The sequence below is a fragment of the Diachasmimorpha longicaudata genome, chromosome 14 (assembly GCF_034640455.1).
Source record: "Diachasmimorpha longicaudata isolate KC_UGA_2023 chromosome 14, iyDiaLong2, whole genome shotgun sequence".
NCBI lineage: Eukaryota > Metazoa > Arthropoda > Insecta > Hymenoptera > Braconidae > Diachasmimorpha > Diachasmimorpha longicaudata.
In genome coordinates this window covers 4,420,412-4,441,838 of record NC_087238.1, presented here as the reverse complement: position 1 = coordinate 4,441,838, position 21,427 = coordinate 4,420,412, and the positions used below count along the sequence as shown (strand labels likewise).

General features: G+C 38.3%; 1 protein-coding gene across 3 annotated transcripts in view; it reads left to right on the top strand.

Annotated features, from left to right (window-relative positions):
- Positions 1-20,952, top strand: part of LOC135169388 (kinesin-like protein CG14535) — a 190,245-nt gene extending 169,293 nt beyond the window's left edge. For 2 of the 3 annotated variants that reach the window (XM_064134346.1, XM_064134345.1), the window contains exons 7-15: positions 2,690-2,878; positions 10,287-10,380; positions 12,502-12,699; positions 14,461-14,673; positions 14,809-16,701; positions 17,069-17,521; positions 17,800-18,075; positions 18,395-18,628; positions 18,984-20,952. In XM_064134346.1, the coding sequence (XP_063990416.1) occupies positions 2,690-2,878; positions 10,287-10,380; positions 12,502-12,699; positions 14,461-14,673; positions 14,809-16,701; positions 17,069-17,521; positions 17,800-18,075; positions 18,395-18,628; positions 18,984-19,153 (3,720 nt within the window). In that variant the 3' untranslated portion in view covers positions 19,154-20,952. Of the gene's footprint in view, positions 1-2,689; positions 2,879-10,286; positions 10,381-12,501; positions 12,700-14,460; positions 14,674-14,808; positions 16,702-17,068; positions 17,522-17,799; positions 18,076-18,348; positions 18,629-18,983 lie in introns of all 3 variants that reach the window. The other variant, XR_010300201.1, reaches the window with a different exon arrangement.
- Positions 20,953-21,427: the final 475 nt, after the last annotated feature.

Sequence of the window (21,427 nt, the reverse complement as noted above, 5' to 3'; positions counted from 1 at the left end):
AATAAATGATTAAAACTATTAATTAAGAGAATTTCGGGGGAAAAATCAATACGAAAAGATTGACGCGTCGGATTAAGAAAAAACTTGAAGAATAATTATTTAATATTAATCATCCGAATAATTAATTATACGACGATTGAGAGGGATTGAAAAGTTAATTACTCTATGATATTACATCAAATTATTTAAAAATAAATCCGAAAATTGGAGGACGTGGAGTAATTGAATCAATAATTTGTCAGATAAATCCGTTATTATTTTGCCGTCTGAAATTATCCCGACCAGTCCCAAAATTTAATTGACGACGAAGCTGTATTGTCTCGGTACTACAATGCACTAATAGCTGTATATAATTAAGTCTCTCAAACCGATTAGCGAAATCGATCTGTCTTCCTTCCCCTCCTCATTCGCCCTTTATACGACGAAAAGCGCTATTATCCTGCGCAATATCTTTACTCGTAAGGTACAAACCAACTACCTGAGAATTCAATTCCCACAGACGCGTAGGTTTGGGGGTGGCTTTCCACCACGAGGTGGTTGGCCAGGGGCTGTACACCACTGGCCAATAGTTATATCCACCGTTGAATCATCAAAGTTTCGTCTCCGAATGGCCCTTTCCCTTCAACGCCGTTAAACCTTGCTCACTACTTCATTGCCCTAGGTAGCCATTGTTGGAACTTTCCGAGGACTTAATTCCATCCCCCGTTCGTTTTTCATCTTCCACCTGTGAGTTTTTATTTATTTTATTTTCGATAAGAAACGAACACGAACATTTTCTTGAAAAACTCGTTACGAACGTGATCGACATGTTGAGGGAGAAATAAAAGATTTGTTCATTGGAGATAGTTTTTGGCGGTAATTGGGACAATAATGCTTTGTTAACGATGAAGGGCATTAGAGATTTATTAAAAATTAGGGGACGTACTTCCGGTAACTGGGGTTCGATGTGTCGAGGGGAAGTTTGGGCGAATTTTCGATCAGTCTCTGATGCTGGAGCTCTTCTAATTTAATAATTAATCTTAAATCTTCGAGAATAAATTATAGGAATTGACATTTGTTTATCAAATTATTTTTCAAGTTGACCAAAAAAAAATTATTTTGAGAGCTTCATTTCTTTTTTATTTAATTTTACTTTCCCCTGAATTTGTTTCGATTTTTTTTCAAGGAATTTTCTCCAAATACTTTTGCTTAGAGAATTGTTTTCGTATTTTTTTAACGAATTTTTTGCTCGGGAATTTCGAAGTTAATGTATATGCAGGTATGTTAGGTAGCCTGGATGTATTAAAAAATTACAGCTAATGCTTTCATGGGACAGAAAAAAATATTACTGTTCCCATAAAGAAGTTTTTACGGTGGGAAAAAAAATCTTCACTGTCCTTCAACTATATTTTACGCATCCTCCCGGATTCTTCCAGGGTTGGAAATAAAAAAAAAATTTCATATGGAGTTGAGTACTATTACACATCATTTATATCGTCATTTCGAGTCCACCATATCCCAGAGAAACCGTTAAAATTTTACGAATTCTCGTTTCAAAGCTGTAAAGAATTCCAATAAGTTGGGTTGGACTCGGTTTATGTCACTAGGAAATATGGAAGTTTATGACTTTTCATATCAAATTAAATCAAGTTTACGAGCTATCACTGTAATTACATGGGAATAAGATTTTTTATTGGATCTTCGGAGGGGAAGTTTAATAAAGAAAATGGAGATTCGGAGATTTTGACAGGTAAAAGTCAAGGGAATCGATAGGATGTTTGCGAGATAAGGGCGAGAGAGAGGGGGGGAGGGCACGTGTTTATTTCCGATGTTTGCCTTTTCGTCAAGAAATGCAGTTGTTGACGTCTTCACGATATGGAATATATGCACCACCCGGCAAAATCTCATTTCAACTCGCGAAAACCCAATTTCCTTTTAGTGTACACTCGGATTCTACCGTTTATGGTGCCTCATGGGGGTGAAAAATATACCACAGACAGACGTAAGCGTACGATACCGTGTGATTGAGCTTCAGATAAGGGATGAAGCTTTAATAACTTATCGACGAGTGAAAGTAAATCACTTTCTTAGTAAAATAATTTTTTATTGATGTGAAAATATTTTTATTTCTCTGCAAACGCCTGTGACAAAATTTTTTAAAAATAAAAATTGATTATTCGGGTGTTATTAATGATGGAATAATTTGAAATTTTCCAATTTCCTGGAAAAATGTAGGAAAATAAATAAAAAAAATCAAGAGAGAAAATATGAGTTTTAGATGTTCAACAAATAAAATGATAAAATACTAAAACTGCGATGATAAATTCAGAAAATAGAGCGAGGATATCCTTACGAAGGGAGGGTGCACCGAAGACTGATAAAAGGAGTAAAAATTCAGTGAGAAGGAGAATTAAACTATCCGAGGCAACGAAAACCTCGAAAGTTCGTTAACTCTCGTGGCTAAAACAAATTTCAGCGGTTGGTGCGGTTGTTAATTAATGTCAGAAACTGCCAGTCAGTTGATTCTAACGAGTCCATTGTTCAATATCCGAATGAAACGTCCTTTCAATCTCCCCCACAGCTAATTGATAATTAATTAACACGTAATTATGGCTTCCCCACAATTACCCAAACGAGTGAATGAACCCAAGATCTCCTTTTTCTGTAATTTGATTATTTGATGAAACTTAATCATTCATTTTTCTTTCAGGTCAAAGTGATGCTGAGGGTTTCGTCGGGCGATGGCGGGAGCTTCTTCAACGCTGACAAGCGGAAAAAACAGGTGACACTGGTGGATCCAACCGCTGGACAATCATCAACGGCTGAGGACAGAAGGCCAACAGTCGCAGCGCCAAAGATGTTTGCGTTCGATGCCATTTTCACCGAGGAAGACTCCCAAGTGAGTTTTAAATAAATTTTAACAATAATTTCGCCGGTAAAGTGACACATTAAGCCCTGAAGTCTAAACATTTATGCCATATTTATTTTTTAAACAAAAAGAGTTAACAATTTTTTTACTCAAAGTGATGTAAAATCTAGACTCGACTATATTTCCGGGGCGAACTGGTAGCACAGTTTTTAATCGATATCTCAAAATCTAAGAAAGATAGAAAAATTTTCATCATAACCTTTTTTATGGAGTGAGATGAGCCCTTGAAAAAAGGTCCTTAAAAAAATTCGGCTATCTCCGTTAGATTTCAAGATATTTCTCAAAAACTGGACCCAGAGATGAGTCAATTTATTTCATTTTGCCACTTCGCTATCGATTTCATTTTACCCTAAAAATAATAGATTTTTAGGGCTTTCTGATCTGGCAGCAATTGGAGAAAAGTGAATAGGTCAGCAAAGCTCATCTCATTTCCCAAACGTGACGTTTTTCGGCCGGAAAGAGCGCAGCTAACCATAATTTAGGGCATATTGAATATCCCACCTTTCACGAAAATTCTCCACCTGTCGATCTATCCCCCGATAAACCCCCACATTCCCTATTTTCCCTCCTGATCACCAACTCCCCAAAATCATGGGAAAGAGCAACATTCGCCCGGAGCGATTTCCCGGTTGAACACCACGATTTAGCTTCAGAGATCGGGAAATTAGTTTAGTTATGCGCCCGGCAGGGATGTCGTTTCATTTCAGGAATTTGCCCCCGTAGGTCGTGGATAAAGGCACGTACTGAAGCCTCACCCTCTGTCTCACTTCAAATCGTTTACTTTAACATTCAAGTAACTCTGTTCATTCACCACTGGGGGAAATTTCGTACGTTGATAAGAAATAAAATGAGGAGACGATTTCCGGCGAGACGATTGAAATGGTTGAGACTTCCTGATCGTTCACCATCTCCTTTCCAAAGATTCCCACTCCTCTTCCTCATCACAAATGAGATTCTGACTCGAGGAAGAGAGTCATTGATGACTGAGCAGCTTCACCCTCATTATTGAACTAATTAAAATAATTTTCTCAACATAAATATCATTTTTTTACTGCGGTATCAGTTGAACATTTAATCCTTTGACGAATAATGTTTCCCCCTCATCAACTCAATTCCCTGAATTTCAATAGTGAAAATTCCATTGACGAGGCCCTTCAGAATATATCGTGGTATTTTCCATTCGGTATTTCCCCGTCCTCGGGGACATTATCGAGCGTCGAATTCAAATGAGCCCGTAGCTATGGGGACTTTCCCTAGACCTCTCCGTATCCACTCTTGTGTTGCTGAGGGTTCTCCAGAGACCACCTGGCCGTTATTCTCTCTGTGGTACCCTCTCACGATCTGCTCTGATGCTACGCCAGTCCCCAAGATCAATGGGCCCTCCCTCCCCGCCCGGAAAATTAGGATTTTATAAATATTGAAAAAAGGAAAAGCGGTGGGAACGAACGCTTTGAATATTCATTTAATTTTATATTACGAATCGTTAGGACGATTTATTATCGCATCGTGTCCTTGAAGACCATCGCTCGTAGATTGTTGGTTGATGGAAATCATTATCCCATGAATTTTTCTCGATACAATTTCCTTGATGATAATAATAAAATGGCGAGTGAGGACGAGTCGTTTATGAAATTAAAAAAAACGTGAAAACTTATTTTTTCTCATTAACATTAAAATTGAGTAAATAATTTTTTTTTAGTGGAAGAGGGAAAGTTCTGGGCTTTCAGGTGTTTTTGGGGTGGAAGGGTCGAGGATACATATGACAGGGAAATTTTGGGAGGACGAGGAGTTTTGTTGGGAAAATTTTGTGAGGAAATTTTGTCGGATAACGAAAGCGTAACGTAATATTCTTTATTAAATATCCGGTATGTCCAGCTCATGATTTATATGTTTTTATCCCCTTTGATGTTCGTAATCAAGTATCCAGGGCGGCTTAGCCAAGACTTTTCGGTCAAATAGAATATCTGACAAAAGGGCAATGCGTCACGTTCCAACATCACCAAAGTATCCCACCTGAAATTACCTTTCTGCCATTTCCACTTTCGTCCCCTGGTTTATCCAAAAACTTCTCACAGTTTCACTTGTTTCCTTTATACAACAGTGAAAAACTTTTCCCACGCGAGTTTCCTCTTATCCGTCCTGTATTTACGTCTAATCCGTATCCAGTGTCCGTGGAAGGATACGTCTTCAGTTTATGGCTTTCAGAGAATGAAATCCCTTCGATAATTCGTGAAAGTCTCAACGAAAAGAAGTATCAGGTTGAATGAGCTGAGATGGGGATTTGTAGTGATGAATTTTTTAATAATTTAGAGGGGGAGAAATATTTAATAAAAATTACGCAAAAAGTTTGGGAATTTTAGAGTAAAGTCGTCGGTCTGGGGAAAATTACTGAGTCAATTACAATTTTTACATAATATTAGTGAAAAGAATTGTCTGTAACATAACAATTGAGGAATATTTATATAATTTTCCTCTAAAGTTGTGCAAAAACTCGACTTTAGTGATTTTATTTGGTGATTTTTCTGTGAATAACATTTTCCTGACAAATTTTCCCCAAATTATCATGATTTTCGCGTCCTAATTGTACGAAAATTACATAACAATATATAATATATATCGTACATAATTTACAAAATAAATCACATATCAATAGATAAATAAACAATTTCCATCGACCCTCGTCAGTCAAAAACATTTCTATTTTCCAACCAAATGATTTCACCTAAAAAAAATAAATAAAAATCCCGATTAACTTCATTGAAAGTGTCCAAATGAAAGCACTGAACTTGACGTATCCAGAAATTGAAAAGAAAAAAGTCCAAATGGAGAAAAAAAAATGTGAACACTGAGCCAAAAGGAAGAGGGCCAATGAAAGCTCAGTCGTCGGAGAACATCCATCTCAATTAGGTTGGCATAGAGAGGCAATGGGTGAGTATTGGCCTCACCGCTGACAATTCTATTGCCGCAAAACGTTGCCGTAGGTAGACAATGCCCTCCCTTCCATATACCTACACCCCCTCAATCCACCTCTGGATAATTCACCGCAACTAGAATGGTCGTAGTGGGACAAGGGCTTTATTATTGACTTACGACTAATAGTCACGCTGCAGATTACACGGCTTCGTGGTGGAGAACCCCCTTAACGCCCTACGGTTATGCAACTGGGAAGAGGTGCATTTCATGGATTTTGATGGTGTTGGCACGGGACTCCTTGACACAATGCATTGGCTCACCCAACTCTCCCATCCACCCCCTCTGTCATCTCATACTGCACTCGGTGGATCTATTGCTCATTTGCTCCACTGCCAAATGCTGATTGAACCCGGTGAGCCTGTGAGACCCTCATTGTGAATGTTTACGGGCTGCTTGAGAGACGAATGGAGGAGAATATTTGACGAACATCCTCAGAGAAGGGGAGGGAGAAATGTTCGAGGGGTTAATTGAATTTTTAGTAATGTCGAGGAAAGGGTCAATTATCTCGTTCACTACAGGGAATTTTATTTTTGCTTCTGAATAAAAACATTTATAATTAATCGTAAATAATTAGGTTTTCATTCTGATGATGGCACCCCTAAATCTGAGTCAATAATAATATTATTAATATAAAAAATATTACACTGTAAATATTTTACCTCATGAATTATTTTAGCCCCAAAAAAATTTACGAGTCGAGATATTACGATATCATCACATTTTTACCGAAAAATATTACGACTGAAAATGTTACGCTATAAATTTTTTACTACCCAGAAATATTAATGGCAAAATATTATACTCAATTATTTTTACAACAATTTTTTCTTCGTAATATTTCATATTTTCCACAATTTGTTTTTTTATTTATATTTATTTCTGCAATACTGTGAAGCAATATTTTTTATTTTATAATTCCCATCGGTAATATTCTCAATCCTCCCCAAAAATCTTACCCCAAAATATTCAGCATTAAAAAATTCTCCCCCCCAATATACGAAGTATGTTTTAAAAAATCAAATATATCTCCACGAAAAATCAAAATAACTGAAGAATAACAGGCTTGAAACTTTTCATCCCCCGGATATAAGAGTTCAACCTGGGGTACATTTTCAGTTGCCCTTTCCCTCTCACCCCCCTCTGCATTCTCCCACCGTGGTGTCGTGAAATATGTCGCGATTTACACAGGAGATTGGCCTCATTGGCGCCTAGGGACCGAGTGTACTCCTCTCCCACGCGGGGGATTTTCGGGGTGAATGGGCAAGGGGGTGGATAAGGGGTGACAGGGGGTTAGGATCAAAAAAGCATTTGGCAAATCCGTCGGTGAAGTGGTGGAAGTTGTGTACGTTGACGAAACTCCACGGTTAAATCCAATCTCACTCATGCGGTATCGACGGGTTTATCTGGTTTCATTCCAAAATCCGATGGTTAAGTGGAATAAAGATTGCGTTCTTTCAAGGGATGAGACTCGTCCCTCCCCAAAAAACCTCCCCCACCGGGTAGAAGGTAGGGTAGGGCTGGTCCTCCCACAACGAAAATATACTCATAAAATATAAAAAATGCTGAATCTATATTTTTCACTCCAATTTCGACTCACAATAATCCATTTAAAACTTTAAAAAAACCTTTTAGTCATCATAAATAGATCTGTACTTCGCTGAACGATTGGACGATACATTTATTATATATTACATAAATGGTTGTGCACAACCGTGAAAACGAGACTGATCGAGTTTTAGAATTTCAAACACTGGACGAGCTAAAGCTCGTCCCCATGGTGACGAACGCCCCATTACTGTGAGCTGTTTGCACTTGATAAGATTTTTATCGCACTAGCATCCCAGAGCAATCGTTCACATGCATCTATACACACTTGATATCGATCATCAGTATGGAAAAGTGAATGCATCAGTGTGGTGGGTGCGTTGGTATCTAATGGGTCTTTTTGCATTTATGAATTATTCTCGTGTTGAAAAAAAAATATATGTACATATTTTCAACGAAGTGAAGGCCGTCATTTTACGAGATTTTTATGTCCTATAAAATAAGAACAATAGAAATAATGTGAATATAATTTTTCGCTTCTAGTGATGCGAATGTATTCAGTAACTTTGATTTTTAATTTTTATTTTGTGGGTTTGGTTGGAAATAAGTGAGTAATTGTCACTGTACTGTATATAGTATATTAACAATATTAACAATACTTTGACACCAATTTTATTTATTTTTTTTTATTTTTCGAGAACTTAAAATGACAATTTTTGCCATCAGTTTCATCTTTGAACTCGTTCACGAGAGAACTCCAACAATTTTTATTATTTCTATTATTATTTAATGAATTCCAAGTATTTTTTTAGTTATCCTGACAAAACTGATATTCAAAAAACTGTTTAAATTATTAAAATGACGGAAATAAATAAAATATTAAGTAATAGCGATTGCTAGGGCTCCCTAATACCGATATTTCCTCGAAAAAATTCATTTCAAATGTTACGAAAAATTATTGGATACAATAATAATCGATTTTCAGGTGAGAAGGGCTGATCCTTGAGAATATGTAGAATATACGAGACATTTCAAGATGGAAACATTATTCCAACATCCGCCAGCCGAGATTTTCCATTCACTCCTCAGAAACTAGCCTTTCAAAGCTGCGTATCGCACTGCAACATGACGATACATACAAACACGATACATTCACGGTAAAAGGTCGAAGTCTAGAGAACCCTCCATCATGTATTCAGTACGTTGAGCCAATATTGCTTCACTCAAGACGCGCTCTGTAAGTCTAATTCCTTGAGATCACATGGAGGCGACAAGCCGTGGAAATCCCGAGGATTTTCGTCACATTCACCGTGAACATTTTAATTCGGGAATGATAAAATGAATGAGACTGTATTCAGGGGTAATTGAAACGTCTGATAGTCCATTTTTCAGGGCTGAGTGATGCTCCTGAGGTACGTGGGATGAATTTCAAATGATGAAAGCCTTCAGAGTTGTAAATTTCTGATCTCTACTGTCTCCTTAACCGCAGAATAAAATTTAGAATTTTTTTAAAGCTGAAGATTTTCATTTTTCAATTTTTTTCTCGGTAATTTTAAAGAGTTGATCCCACTCTCAGACCTGAAATATTAGTTAACCACCCCCTTCCCCCCCCCCCCTTCATATTCGAAATTTCAATTAAAGGTAGAGCCTGTCAAAATCCTTAAACGCTCCACTTGAATTCGATGGGTTTTCATGTAAATTTCATTAAAGCCTTGTGGGGGTCCACCGAGTGGCTCGTATATCTTGCTTACACGAAACTTGGAGCAGAATGAGGGAAGAGCAGGTTCTTGGACAAACCTACTGGTTAACGTCAGCCCTTGACGACTCCTCACGATCCCCTATATTTCCCGGAGTTCTCGTTGTACCGTACAATCAAGTGTTTGAGATTATGATGGAGGCTCTGGTCACGTATTTCATTAACCGTCACATCGGCTTGTACCCCGTGCAGGAGTGACACTGTGGGGTAGTTAACCTTGTGCAATATGTTTACTCGCAGGTCTCTAACCTTTTGCATGAGACTATGGCGAGCAATTAATATTCCCTGTGAATTAATTTTTTTTTTTGTGATGTGATATGATATGATAGAATAAACTGTAACATGAAGTTGAGAGAAAAATTCAGGAGCAAATGCTGAATTCAATTGGAAAATCAGTTGGAAATTTTAATCTGGGAAAAACTATTACTATTAATTAAGATTAAATCGTTCACCTCGATTTCGAGACTTTCTCCCATCGACTTTGTCGAGCCACAGTAGATTTGCATCAGCCATTCCACCCTCGACGTCCCTTTCGATCTCCAGCTCTATCCAATTCACGTTCTCAAAGATTTCAATCTTGTTTTGGTCCCAACATACAACTTTCTCGTCCCTTAGATTTCTCCCAGGATGTCTCGATACATTTTGATCTCGTGAAATATGCTGTACGGTTTTATCGAACGGTGGCATGAAATAACGAAACTTCGATTCAACTCGGAACACAACAAATTTGAATTTTCACCGATTCACTTTGATTTCCATAAATGGAAAATTTCCTCTGTGTTGAACATAATATAGGTCTTTGTTAATAGCCTTAACGATGTCCTCTCGAATAGTTTTCTTGTCATTATCATTTCACCACTTCTTATTCACCTGATATTAATTAAAAATCCTGATATTGGATTTAATTGGGGAATTAACTGGGGAAAATCATCAAAAATCGAAATCAAACAGGTGGACAATTTTTCAAATCGTTGTTTAGCGAATTCGGAATTTTTTGTTAGTTATGATGAAGAAACTGATATTTTTTAAATGAGAAAAAAAATTTAGAGAACAAAATTTTATTGAGAAATTTATTTCATGTAATATTTTTTCTTTAATTTGCAGACTGAAATCTGCTCGAGTGCTCTGACAGATGTGATTCACGCAGTCATAAATGGAACGGATGGCTGTCTCTTCTGCTTCGGGCACGCTGGTCTAGGTAAACACGGCCTCATCAATTATGTAGAATTGAAAGTAAAAAATGTACATCTAAATAAATCAAAATGAGAATTTCTTATTCAAAGGTCTGCATCGGCACTGTCTCAGGACTTGCGTCATAAGGCGCATGATACAGTCAAAGCAGAGCAAAGTTGTTTTACATTTTAAGTAGTGATATCGAGTTTGCATGCAAATTCATCATCATAAGGCGGCGTGGATGTTGCCAAGGAAAAGAATCACTATGAGTAGATACGGACTAAGGTAACAAGGGAAATGAAACAAACAGACGAGAAAAGTAGCGTTAAAATGGAAATAAAACGAAACTGTTCAGATAAAGGAAGAAAACTCAGTCTCAGTTGCTCTCTGCGTTATTCCGTGACATGAGAAAAATGAAGTTCATCTCCTGTGTTCAACGTGATTATCCCGTTCTTTACGAGCTGGAGAGAAATATTCTGCACCAGATTTTCCGCAACAATTGATATTTTTCCGCGGAAAATGAAAAGATGAGCTTTTTTTTAAATTTCAGTAACGAAGTGGTAAAACGAGACACAATCTGAGTCCAGTTTTTGAGCAAAACCTCCGAATCTAAGAGAGATACCGAAAATTTTGTTATAACATTTGTTGCAGAACTGACTTTTCTCCACAAAAAATGTTATAATAAAAATTCTGGTATCTCCCCCCCATTCCGAGATATTCATCAAAAACTGGTCCACAGTCAAAAGTGACTCATCTCGATGTACCACTTCGCTACCGATTTTTCGAAGGATTGAATAATTAAGAATGTTTTTCATCAACTCAGACCACTGCATAATAACATTGTTTATTGCAATCCAGTCACTGGGTTCATTAAAACTTAAATTGGACTTCGATTACAATATTTATCTATTTCAAATCTATATTTTTCTCCCAACAAAAAAGTGTTTTTACGATCCAACAATCGAATCCATTCAATATGTCCATTGGAATAGATAAAAAATTCAAATGAAAAGTCCTATTGGATTTAGGTGCACGATTTCTCGTTGTAAATGTCAATGTGGAATTTCATCGAGGGGTTGAAAAATATAGTAACGAGGAAAACGAAACACACAGACGAGAAAAGTAGCGTTAAAACGGAAATAAAATGATAATGTTGAAATAAACTGTGCAAATTCAGTCTAAGTTTTACTCTTCGTTATTCTCTGCGATGTGAAAAATGAAGTTCAACATTTCTATTCAACGTTATTACCCATTCCTTCACAAGATTATCACCGATAAAGAATTATTTATCCGTCTTCGTACTGAATTTAACGTTCACGTGAGGCTGTATTGAACCGGTGGTGCATGGAAGCACAGAAGCCAGGTCGTTAAAATATCATCAGTGAAATCGCGAACATTTAAACGACAGGGGGTAATAAATTCCACTGCCATTAACTGCCACGTGTCCTTTTACGTATAGGATTACACGTGTCTAAACGTGTTGTGGTGCATGTTATGTTTTTATACATTTGGGGAAACATATCTGGTGATTTCAGTTGCATTTGCACACTGTGGAAAGATCATTCTGTCAGGTACATGCTGTGCTAACATTAGTATGACGAGTGCTAATTAAAAAAAAATTTAAAGTCTCGTGGAGAATAAAATTGCAACTGAAAAAAAAATTATTCAGTAGCGAAGTGCAAAGCGAGACGAATCACTGCAGACTACTGACCAGTTTTTAATTAATATCTCAGAATCTAAAGGAGCTAGCGAAATTTTTATTAAAACCTTTTTTGTAGAGCGAGTTAAGTTCCATAATAAAGGTCATGACAAAAATTTCGCTATCTCGGTTGTATTCAGAGAAATTCCCCAAAAACTCCACTGAGACCGGTGAACTGATCTCCGTTTACCATTTCGTTAAGAAATTCCGCATTTTGCATTAAAAAAAATGGCACGACAGACCACTTGCTCAAGGAATTATTGAGGAATAATTAAAAATTAATTGAGCATTTATTTTCCGCACTAAATAATTTTAAATTCTCAATAATGGAATTAAATGAAATTCTCAATTTCCTCTGATTTTCTGCTTATCTTGTGAGCGAATAATTGTCATTTCCGACGGATGTTCTCAGTTAGTTGATAAATTATTAGTTAATTGTTGTTTCAGGTAAATCTCACACAATGCTGGGAACTCCAGAAGCTGGCCACACCCTGGGGGCAATCCCTTGCGCCATAACGTGGTTATTTAGAGGAATTGCTGAACAACGTCAACGAACAGGTGCCAGATTTAGTGTTCGTGTCAGTTGTGTCGAATTAACGACCGGTCAGCAGCAATTAAAGGATCTCCTCGCCGCCTATGCCAATGGTAATTCCTGAAAAAAAAATTTTATGACGAGATTTTATGGCGAGTTTTACACAAAACGTCATTATTACCGTTTTAGTGCATTGGAGGCATTATAAACTCTGCTAAATGCATCGCATCAATGGAAAACTGCTGTAGAATTGAAGTAAATCGATGATAAAATTTTGTTTCTGTTCAAAAATCGTAGAAACATGAATGGATTTTCTCGTAACGTAAATTCCCGTTGATATTTTTCTTCTTTTGATAAATTATCCTAATGGAGGATGGCTCCTATCAAAAGACTCTACTAATAAATTGTTCGTGCAATCACAATATTAAATCACAAAGTTGACAAAGTACTGGTTCACATCTGAGAGTGAAAATTATAATTTTCCGTGAAAGAGATTGAAACGAGAAGAAAAAAAAGTGATGGCATAAAAACTCGTTACATTCAGCCCCCGAGCAGTTTAACTTTGACTCCAGTGACTTTTCCTATCTAGGAAGGGAAGGAAAGTACGTTTGAGGGGATAAAACTAATTAAACCACGTCTCAATTAATTTTCCAGCTTATTAAGTAATTAACTGTTATCCCGCGAAATCGCTTCCTTTTCAGGGCGAACCACAAATCCTATCGATTTCGATAATTATTTGTCTCCGAAGTCAGTTTAAATTCACCGATGAGTCTTTTAAAGTTACCCTCAGAATTCTTTCTACGTAATATCAGAAACAAAGGAGCTGAAATAGGGAGCACTCGCCGGATGTTTTTCCTTAATTACCAGGTATATGTACGTTGTCGTTTTTCCCTTTCATAAAAGTTACCCCTGAGTATGAGCAGTATTTCCGGGCTGGTAAGTTTAAGTGGCTCCAGGAAAAACATTACAACTGCTGGGGAAAAGTAGAAAAGTGGATGATGTGCAGAGATGAGTCAGTTGAATGAAGACAAAATGAAACTTGAGATTAAACTAAATACCGGAAAACTTGTGTTCTTCATCTGCAATTTTTTCAACCCCTGAAAATTACGAGATTTCCCGAAGTAAAAAAGAAAACTGTCCAGACTCTCGGAAAATGGAATGAAAACATCCAAATCTCGTCGATCGTTCAATTCATAAATAAAAAAATAAATCCATTTCAGTTCATATTCAAGAACAGAGAAATCTCCACTGACAGAAATTCACCGATCATTCATTTGATTTGCCCTCCACAATGTGTTACGACATTTTCCCTGAGTGAAGTCACCCCACGTAAAAATGTCCGGGCTCGAGGCGAGCAGATAAATCGTTTCTCTACGCGTTTCGAATGATCGAAATTGGGGTAGGAAAATTCGTCCACTCCCCCCTGATTTCAATCGAAATAGCGATAAAAAAAATGTGTTCCCTGTAATGACTATGTCCAACGTGGCTTCATAAACTTAGCAACTGTCTGGATCAATCATACAACAGCTCATACAAGTCATACATAAAATTTCAAATAGCCAAAGCTTCTATTCCCCTTAAATAACGTTTAAGCGTATTTTATAAGGCCATATCTTCACGTTCGCACGTGAAATAAACGCGTCTCATGCATAGCCGAGGGCACATATGGTACAGAAACCTCTCACCCTTTCCCACCCCTCTCCCCTCAGACTGAAAAGTAATGTAGCCGGTGTTTTTCTTGGGCCATACAGGTTGTGAATAAATCCCCATAAGTGAGCTTTGGAAAGATGAGAAAACCCCTGGCAAAAGCTTTCAAGGATTTTCCCCTGTAAAATACCTCTTCATATAACGATCAAGCACTTCAATGATTTCAGATTCTGAGCAGTCGCCGGCTGTCTACCTCCGCGATGATCCATTTTTTGGGTCTCTTTCCCTCCAACAACACAGCGAAATTCGAGCTCCTACGGCGGAGAGGGCAGCATTTTACTTGGATGCAGCGGTTGCTGGTCGTCAACGTGAAGACAGTGATGCTCACATGCTGTACACCCTTCACGTCTATCAATACAGTGTAGCTGGCAAGGGTGGAGGTAAGCAATTGTCCAGAGTATTAATTTCCCCGTGATTTTCGTGAAAATATCCTGGGAAATATTTTCTCCTTCGAGTCTCATGGAGTACATGATAAATCAAAAGAATTTTCCATTTTTCCGGGGAAATATTTTCAGTTGCCGGTGGTAGAAGTAGACTTCACTTAATGGACCTGGGTAACTCGGACAGAGGTAAAGCCGCAGGGGGTATACCACTCTCGGGACTTGGTAATATTTTACTAGCGATCTTCAATGGGCAGAAGCATCTCCCCTACAAAGAGCACAAATTGACGCAACTCCTGAAGGAGTGTCTCGGGTCATTAACCTGTCATGCTGCGATGATAGCACATGTCTCACCAAATGCCCAACACTACACGGAGACCCTGACAACAGTACAATTAGCATCACGAATTCACAGAATGCGTAGACGAAAGATTAAATTTGTTAGTGGTGGTGCACAGGGTAATGGTAGCGGTGGAAGTTCTGGGGAAGAGGCAGCGAGACAAACCAGTGAGTGTGATCCATCATCGAGTGATTTATCAGCTGATACTGTTATATACGTAGGACCCGGTGCTGATGATGCTACAGACGGTGAGCATCCACCTGTCTATTTACCAAGTTTAAATTCCGGTGACAATCGTTGTGCAATGGGACGTGCACTCCGGGGATCGGCCGCCGAACGACCGACGAAAATCCCGGAGGAACGTAGTCCAGCGCATAAAGCCCCGAAGGCTGTCAAGAGCTTAACCCAGACGGCATCCAAGCAAACGTCACCAGCTCACTCAGCGACCCCCAAAGCAAGTCCTGTGAGAAAAATATCATCCACCAAAGTACCCACTTCATCATCCAAAGGGGGAAATGATTCTCCGACGAATAGCAAACTGCCAGCTGGTACGACAGGTGGATCTGACGAACAATGGATCGATGGCCCAAGAATATCAAAGTCCAAAGTTGCTGAGGCCCGTCATCTGCTCAAAGATCCTCATCATAAGAGGGAGACTTGGATTGATGGACCGATGCAGCTGAGCTCTGCATTACCTGGATTGAATTCATCGTCGACGCAACATGGGGGGTATGGTTTTATGGACAATCACAAGAAGATCATGATCCGGAAATGGGTGGAGAATCAATCGTCCCAAATTCAGAGGGCAAAGCACGCTGCATCAACATCGACAGCCTCCAAGGACACGAAGCCCGGGATTTTCAGGGACATGGGAAGCTTCCGGAGCTTTGAGGATGGTGAGGATGACACCTCGTTGTCGACTGTGGGAAGCGATAGCTTAAGGGCGACTGATGTGGAAGACTGTTCTGAAAAGCACGGTGCCAAATTAAATCTTCTCAACATCAAGTCGAATGATGATTCCGGTCTGGATCTAACAGCGAGTCCAGGTATGGAGGAGAGCATCGGCCAGTGTCGGCTGGATAGCGCTCAAGAGGATGAGGATGACGACGAAGAAATAGTTGTACCACCTCCTCTACCCCTCATCGAGCCACTTAGTAACGGAGTTAGCAGAGAAGTTTCCATGGAAAGCCTCAATTTATCCCACAAAGACATCCTTCCGTCGAGGCATTCATTATCATCCGAGGATGAAATCCTTGAGATTGTTGAGGTGGAAGATCTCGAACCCGTGCCCATGCAGGACTCTTGTCTACAAGTCACCGAGGAGGATATTGCATTGTGCATGGGGGAAAATCCATTGCCCGAGAGCGATCAGGAGGAACATCCACTGAGGATACTCAGTCAGGAGAATCTAACTATTGTCTCAACGTTTACGGATTCCATGTCAGTCATGTCAGACAGTGAGAGATACAAACCACAATTTCAACAAGGCGTTAATGCTGGTATGGGAGTACTACCCAGACCGTATTTCGATCATGAGGATTTCCTTGAACAGGAGACGAGGCATAAATTCGATCAGTTGGCGAGGCTGCATGAGCTGTATCAGAGTAAATTGGCACTGGCTAATGTTTCAAATTCTGTGACTTATCAGAGGGAGAATTCATCGGCTGTTAGCGTTAAGGATGTCACTTGTAAGTGATTTATTAAATTAACTTTTTTATTTAATGAGGGAATGAAACGATGTCTCTCTCGTCTACAAAATTACGTAAATTACCGCATCAGAAAAATTCGACATTTAAAATCGTTAAACCCCCTCCCCTCATTTCCCTTTAAATCATTTATTTTACCTGAATACATCAAAGTTTAATTAAAGATTTATTCGAACGGTTTGATATTTTTTAAAATTGATACTAAGGAAGTTAACATTTAATTTTGGGAAATAAGGTCTGACCCTTTCGTGCCATTTCCCTGAAATCGCTCATTCCCTTTGAACATTACAATAATCACAGGTTTTCAATGAAAATTTGTTCTCTTCATGAAATCTTCTCCCCCATCTAGCAAACGTCTTCCGCCCCCCATCGCGTTGTCAGTCTCTCTCTCTATCCGACGTCCTCTTCAATGACAACGCGAGCAACCACGGGAGCATCTACAGCGAGCCCGCGTACATAGTGGGCAAAGCCGAGCAGGAGAAGATCTGTGATAACTGTCGTCAGAGCATGTCTCGTCCAGCAACAGCATCGTACTGGTATCCCAGCAGTGTCGCTCATCTGGCGAGTCCCAGGAGATTGTGTGGAAAACTGGGCGAGTGCAATATATCTAGTCTCAGACATCCCGATGGTGCGTCTAATCCGAATTTAAAAGAGGAGATCGAGAGGATACCCGGTAATGGAGCATCAGGATCGGATCCCGAGGAGGAGTACATTGAAGCGAAAAAATTGTTCACCACTGCTGAAAGATCGGAGAGAACTGTCACAGGAAAATCGGATATTGAAGAGGAGACGAAAGTTCCAGGTTTGTTGGAAATTTTTGGGGAAAATGTGAACAGTTCAGTCAAATAACGATTTTTTTAAAAAAACATCATTGATTTGTTTAGATCAGTCAGTCAATGACGTTATTGACTTCTTTCGATTCGAGGAAAAAATTCTTTGATGAGAAAAAAAATTGTGTTGCCATATAATTCACCACCAACTTCTTCATCTTTGAAATTCCGTATCATTTCAATAACGAGGTGGCAATCTTTTCCTCTTTGCAAGCTCAATTAGAGGCTAATAGCCCTTGATTTCTTCCAGTGAATGTCCCTCTGCAACTATCAATTCCGTCCTCTCTACCGTCCTCGGGTAGAATGCAGCGGAAACTTCTGAGTCTCGGCTCGTCGTACGGTCTGAGCCGAGAGAGTTACGATTCAGGGGCAGATTCCACCCCAAAGGCAGCTAAACTTTCGCCGGCTACACTCTCCAGACACAGAGCTGAGAGCTCGGGTTACGATAGTGTGGTCAGAGACAGTGAGACATGCAGTATCGCCAGTGATTCGTCTAGGCAGACCAGTGCTCTTCAGGAGCATCAAGGTAAAGCTGCCGAGATCAATTCCAAAACCATTCTAGAGAACACATTCACTAATTTACAGAAAAATAAAGAAAAAGAGGAAACAATGACTGGAAATTCTTCTCGATCAATTGACCGGAGTAATAAATTAATTAGTAGACAAAAACAAAAATTTGAGAGATTAATTGACACGTTAAGTGGCCCCTTGTTAATTTCATCGAAAAGTTTTCATTTGCGGTCTTGACAATTTTTTTTCTGTAACTTCTCTCCTCCGTAAGAATAATCATTTTTCTCAGGTGGCGCACTGGGTGTTCTAACTTCGACGTTGTGCGGGTGTTTCAGCGGTGGGACAGCTGGGAGAGTACGTGCAGCAGGAACAGCTGGAGGGGCCCGTGATACTCGTTTACACAGACGAGGACGTGGAAATACTGGATCGACGAGGTCGTCTACGCTCGGAGCCACGTGGCACGATGTCCAGGATAAACAACCTACGACTGCGCCAGCGCCTACTTAAGATTGAACTCAGAAATGCCAAAAAGCGATTGTTGATACCGGACGACAGATGGACCTATGACTGTGAGTTGAAATTGTTATTAGAATCATAACAATATTTCTGTGATTTTCGATATTAAATTAATTGCTGTGATTTGCACAATTTTTTAATCGATATTCTTGCGACTTACAAAAGAGGTCTTATGAAGTTTCTCCTAATGAACTGGCTTTCAAGATAAACTTATCTTTATGAGATACTGATTCATTAGGAGATTAATTGAAACCATTAAAAAGTTTTTTATGTCGTCTTAACTGTTGAATTATCTCGAAAGATATTTACTCGTAGCCAAGATGTCGATGATCAAATGAAAATCGATGAATGAACATCGAATATTAATGTAATTATCGAGGGGGTAATGAATAATTATTATCTTTCTAGTGCACGTTGAAAACAGCATGGACTGGCGCGATCCGTCCTTCCTGGAGGCCCTGGAGGCAGAAACGTCGATCCTCCAAAAAAGGGTAGAAGCCTGCAAGAGTCACGTTCTCCTAGTGACATGTTTCGATTCTCACCCAACCCATCGGAAATCGGAAAAGCGAATATCATGATGACTATAATTACCCTTAGGCCTCCATTAAATCGGTGAAATCATCCACTCGAAATGTTCAATTTGCATCAATTAATCAATACTTATCATTGCCGACGTACTAAACCCATCGCCTCATTAATCATCCAATTAAAAGACTGTCGGCTATTGCCAAAGTATTATTCCAGAATTAATTAAATGGAAATTATGAGGTGGTGTAATAATTCCGACTGATGACAAAAAACGAAAAACAGCCACTTGAATAGTCAATGAATAAACTAAGACAATTTTTTAATGTCATCATCTGAGTCAATTCGAACAGCATTTTAATCTAATGGACTATAAAAATATCGAATTTACCATAGAAAACCAGGAAAGACTGATATATTTCTTGTGCGAGACTCTTCACTGTTGGAAAAATATTGAAATTACATAAACAACTGATTAATAAATTCAAGAGAGTAACAGTGAACTCGATTAGGGTTAGAAAAATATTAGACAAGTTCTGATTTCCTTGAAAATTCAATGAATTTCCAGTTTTTTAACTGCAAAACTGAATTTGCAATTTTGTAAAATATAAAAATATATTTTCCTCATTTTCGTTCCATAAATTGCCAGTAAATAATTGAGCCCAAATAAATCGTTTGAACTGATTTATTTTTAGAATCCTATATATTCTAATTCAAATGAATTTCATGAAGAATTCAATATACTCTAACATTTCCTTTCCTGAATTATCCACAAATCTATTCACTCTCATGAAGTAATTGAATTTGCAATTAAAGATTCGAATTTTCCATGAGAAAATTCTTTCAAATTCCATTAAATCTCTTAGTGATAAAAAATCCCAATAAGTGTACCCAGAATTTCAGGAAAAATATTTCAACAGTGGTGTCGACAGAGAGACGAATGAGGAGAGAGAATAAGTGTTCGATTACGCTAAAAAAAATACCACAAACTGCCAAATATCAATCATCAGATAATAAGCGAGAGCTGTACCCAGTGAAAATAGAGACAAATGTACTTCACGCACGATTCATTCAACATATTACCGTAGCTTTAATCGTTAAATCGCAATTACCGCACGAGGTAGCGCTCTGTACTTCACTAGAAAGAGAGATGAATTGTATGGGAGAGAGAATAAATTAATTGTAATTTTAAATCGCAAAGAAACAAGTATTTGTTAGCAATGTTGAGAGAAACTGAGGTGTGTAGAGAACAATTTTACAGCTTCGAATCGAGATTTGTCCGTATTAACTGGATAGTTGGTTCTCCCCGATCCCAAATTATACTCGAGATTAAAAAATGTAGATAGAATGACTCCCCACCCTTATTTCTACCCGCAATTATTTGATGATTCAAATTTTATCAATTATTTACCTGTTGCCGAGTAAATCAATTCTAATCATTCGTTTTCCTCCATTAGAAAAATACTAAATCGATCTCCTTGTTCCAATTAATTAAACAAATCCACTAGTCTATGAAATGCACAAGAACTCATTTAAAAAAATCCGTTATAATTGTTAATCGCTTGAACATTAAGACTTGACCAAAAATTGAAGAATCTGAATCACTATTAATACTGTCGATGTCAAATGTGTTGAAGCACTGCCAAAAAAAATAAATAAATAAATGGGACGGAATTATTACCGTGATATACCAGATACTCCGTCTGCAATGAAAACGAAAAAAAAAACATTTTTAAATAATCCAGTAAGACCATCTTTGTATAAAACCAATTGTATGATATTTATATTTTATATGTACAAATTAGTGATGTAATTTTCTTGTAATAAAGATAAATTTACAATGTGCATCCCAGGATAATTGAGAGCAATGATTGAATACTTCCCTCTATCCGTACCTCATGCAAATGAAATCTCGACGAAATCGTTGAAGATAAGTGCGCAATTGTGGGAATCAGAACAACCAATTGCCACCTCCAGTCGTTTGGGTCGATTTCGTGTTTCGAAATATTTCCGGGCACCCTATCACGCATGAAAATCACCTCGATAAGAATGTGAAAACGCCCATACAGTGGTTTAAGTAGTGAGATGAAGTAATGATGAGATTACATGTTCATCCTCCACACTGAGAGAAAAAACTATGACGTAATTCATTTAATCTTCATGATGACTTGTCGGTTTGGAGAATCATTATCGCGCGCTTTTGGGAGTTGGGTCTAAGGACATTCGAAAAATTTGGATGAGAGGACAAAAGCTTAAGAGCAAAAATATAATTTTTGCAGTAAATTAGACCCAACTTTCTTAATTTCCTGAAATTTTTGTAAAACAGT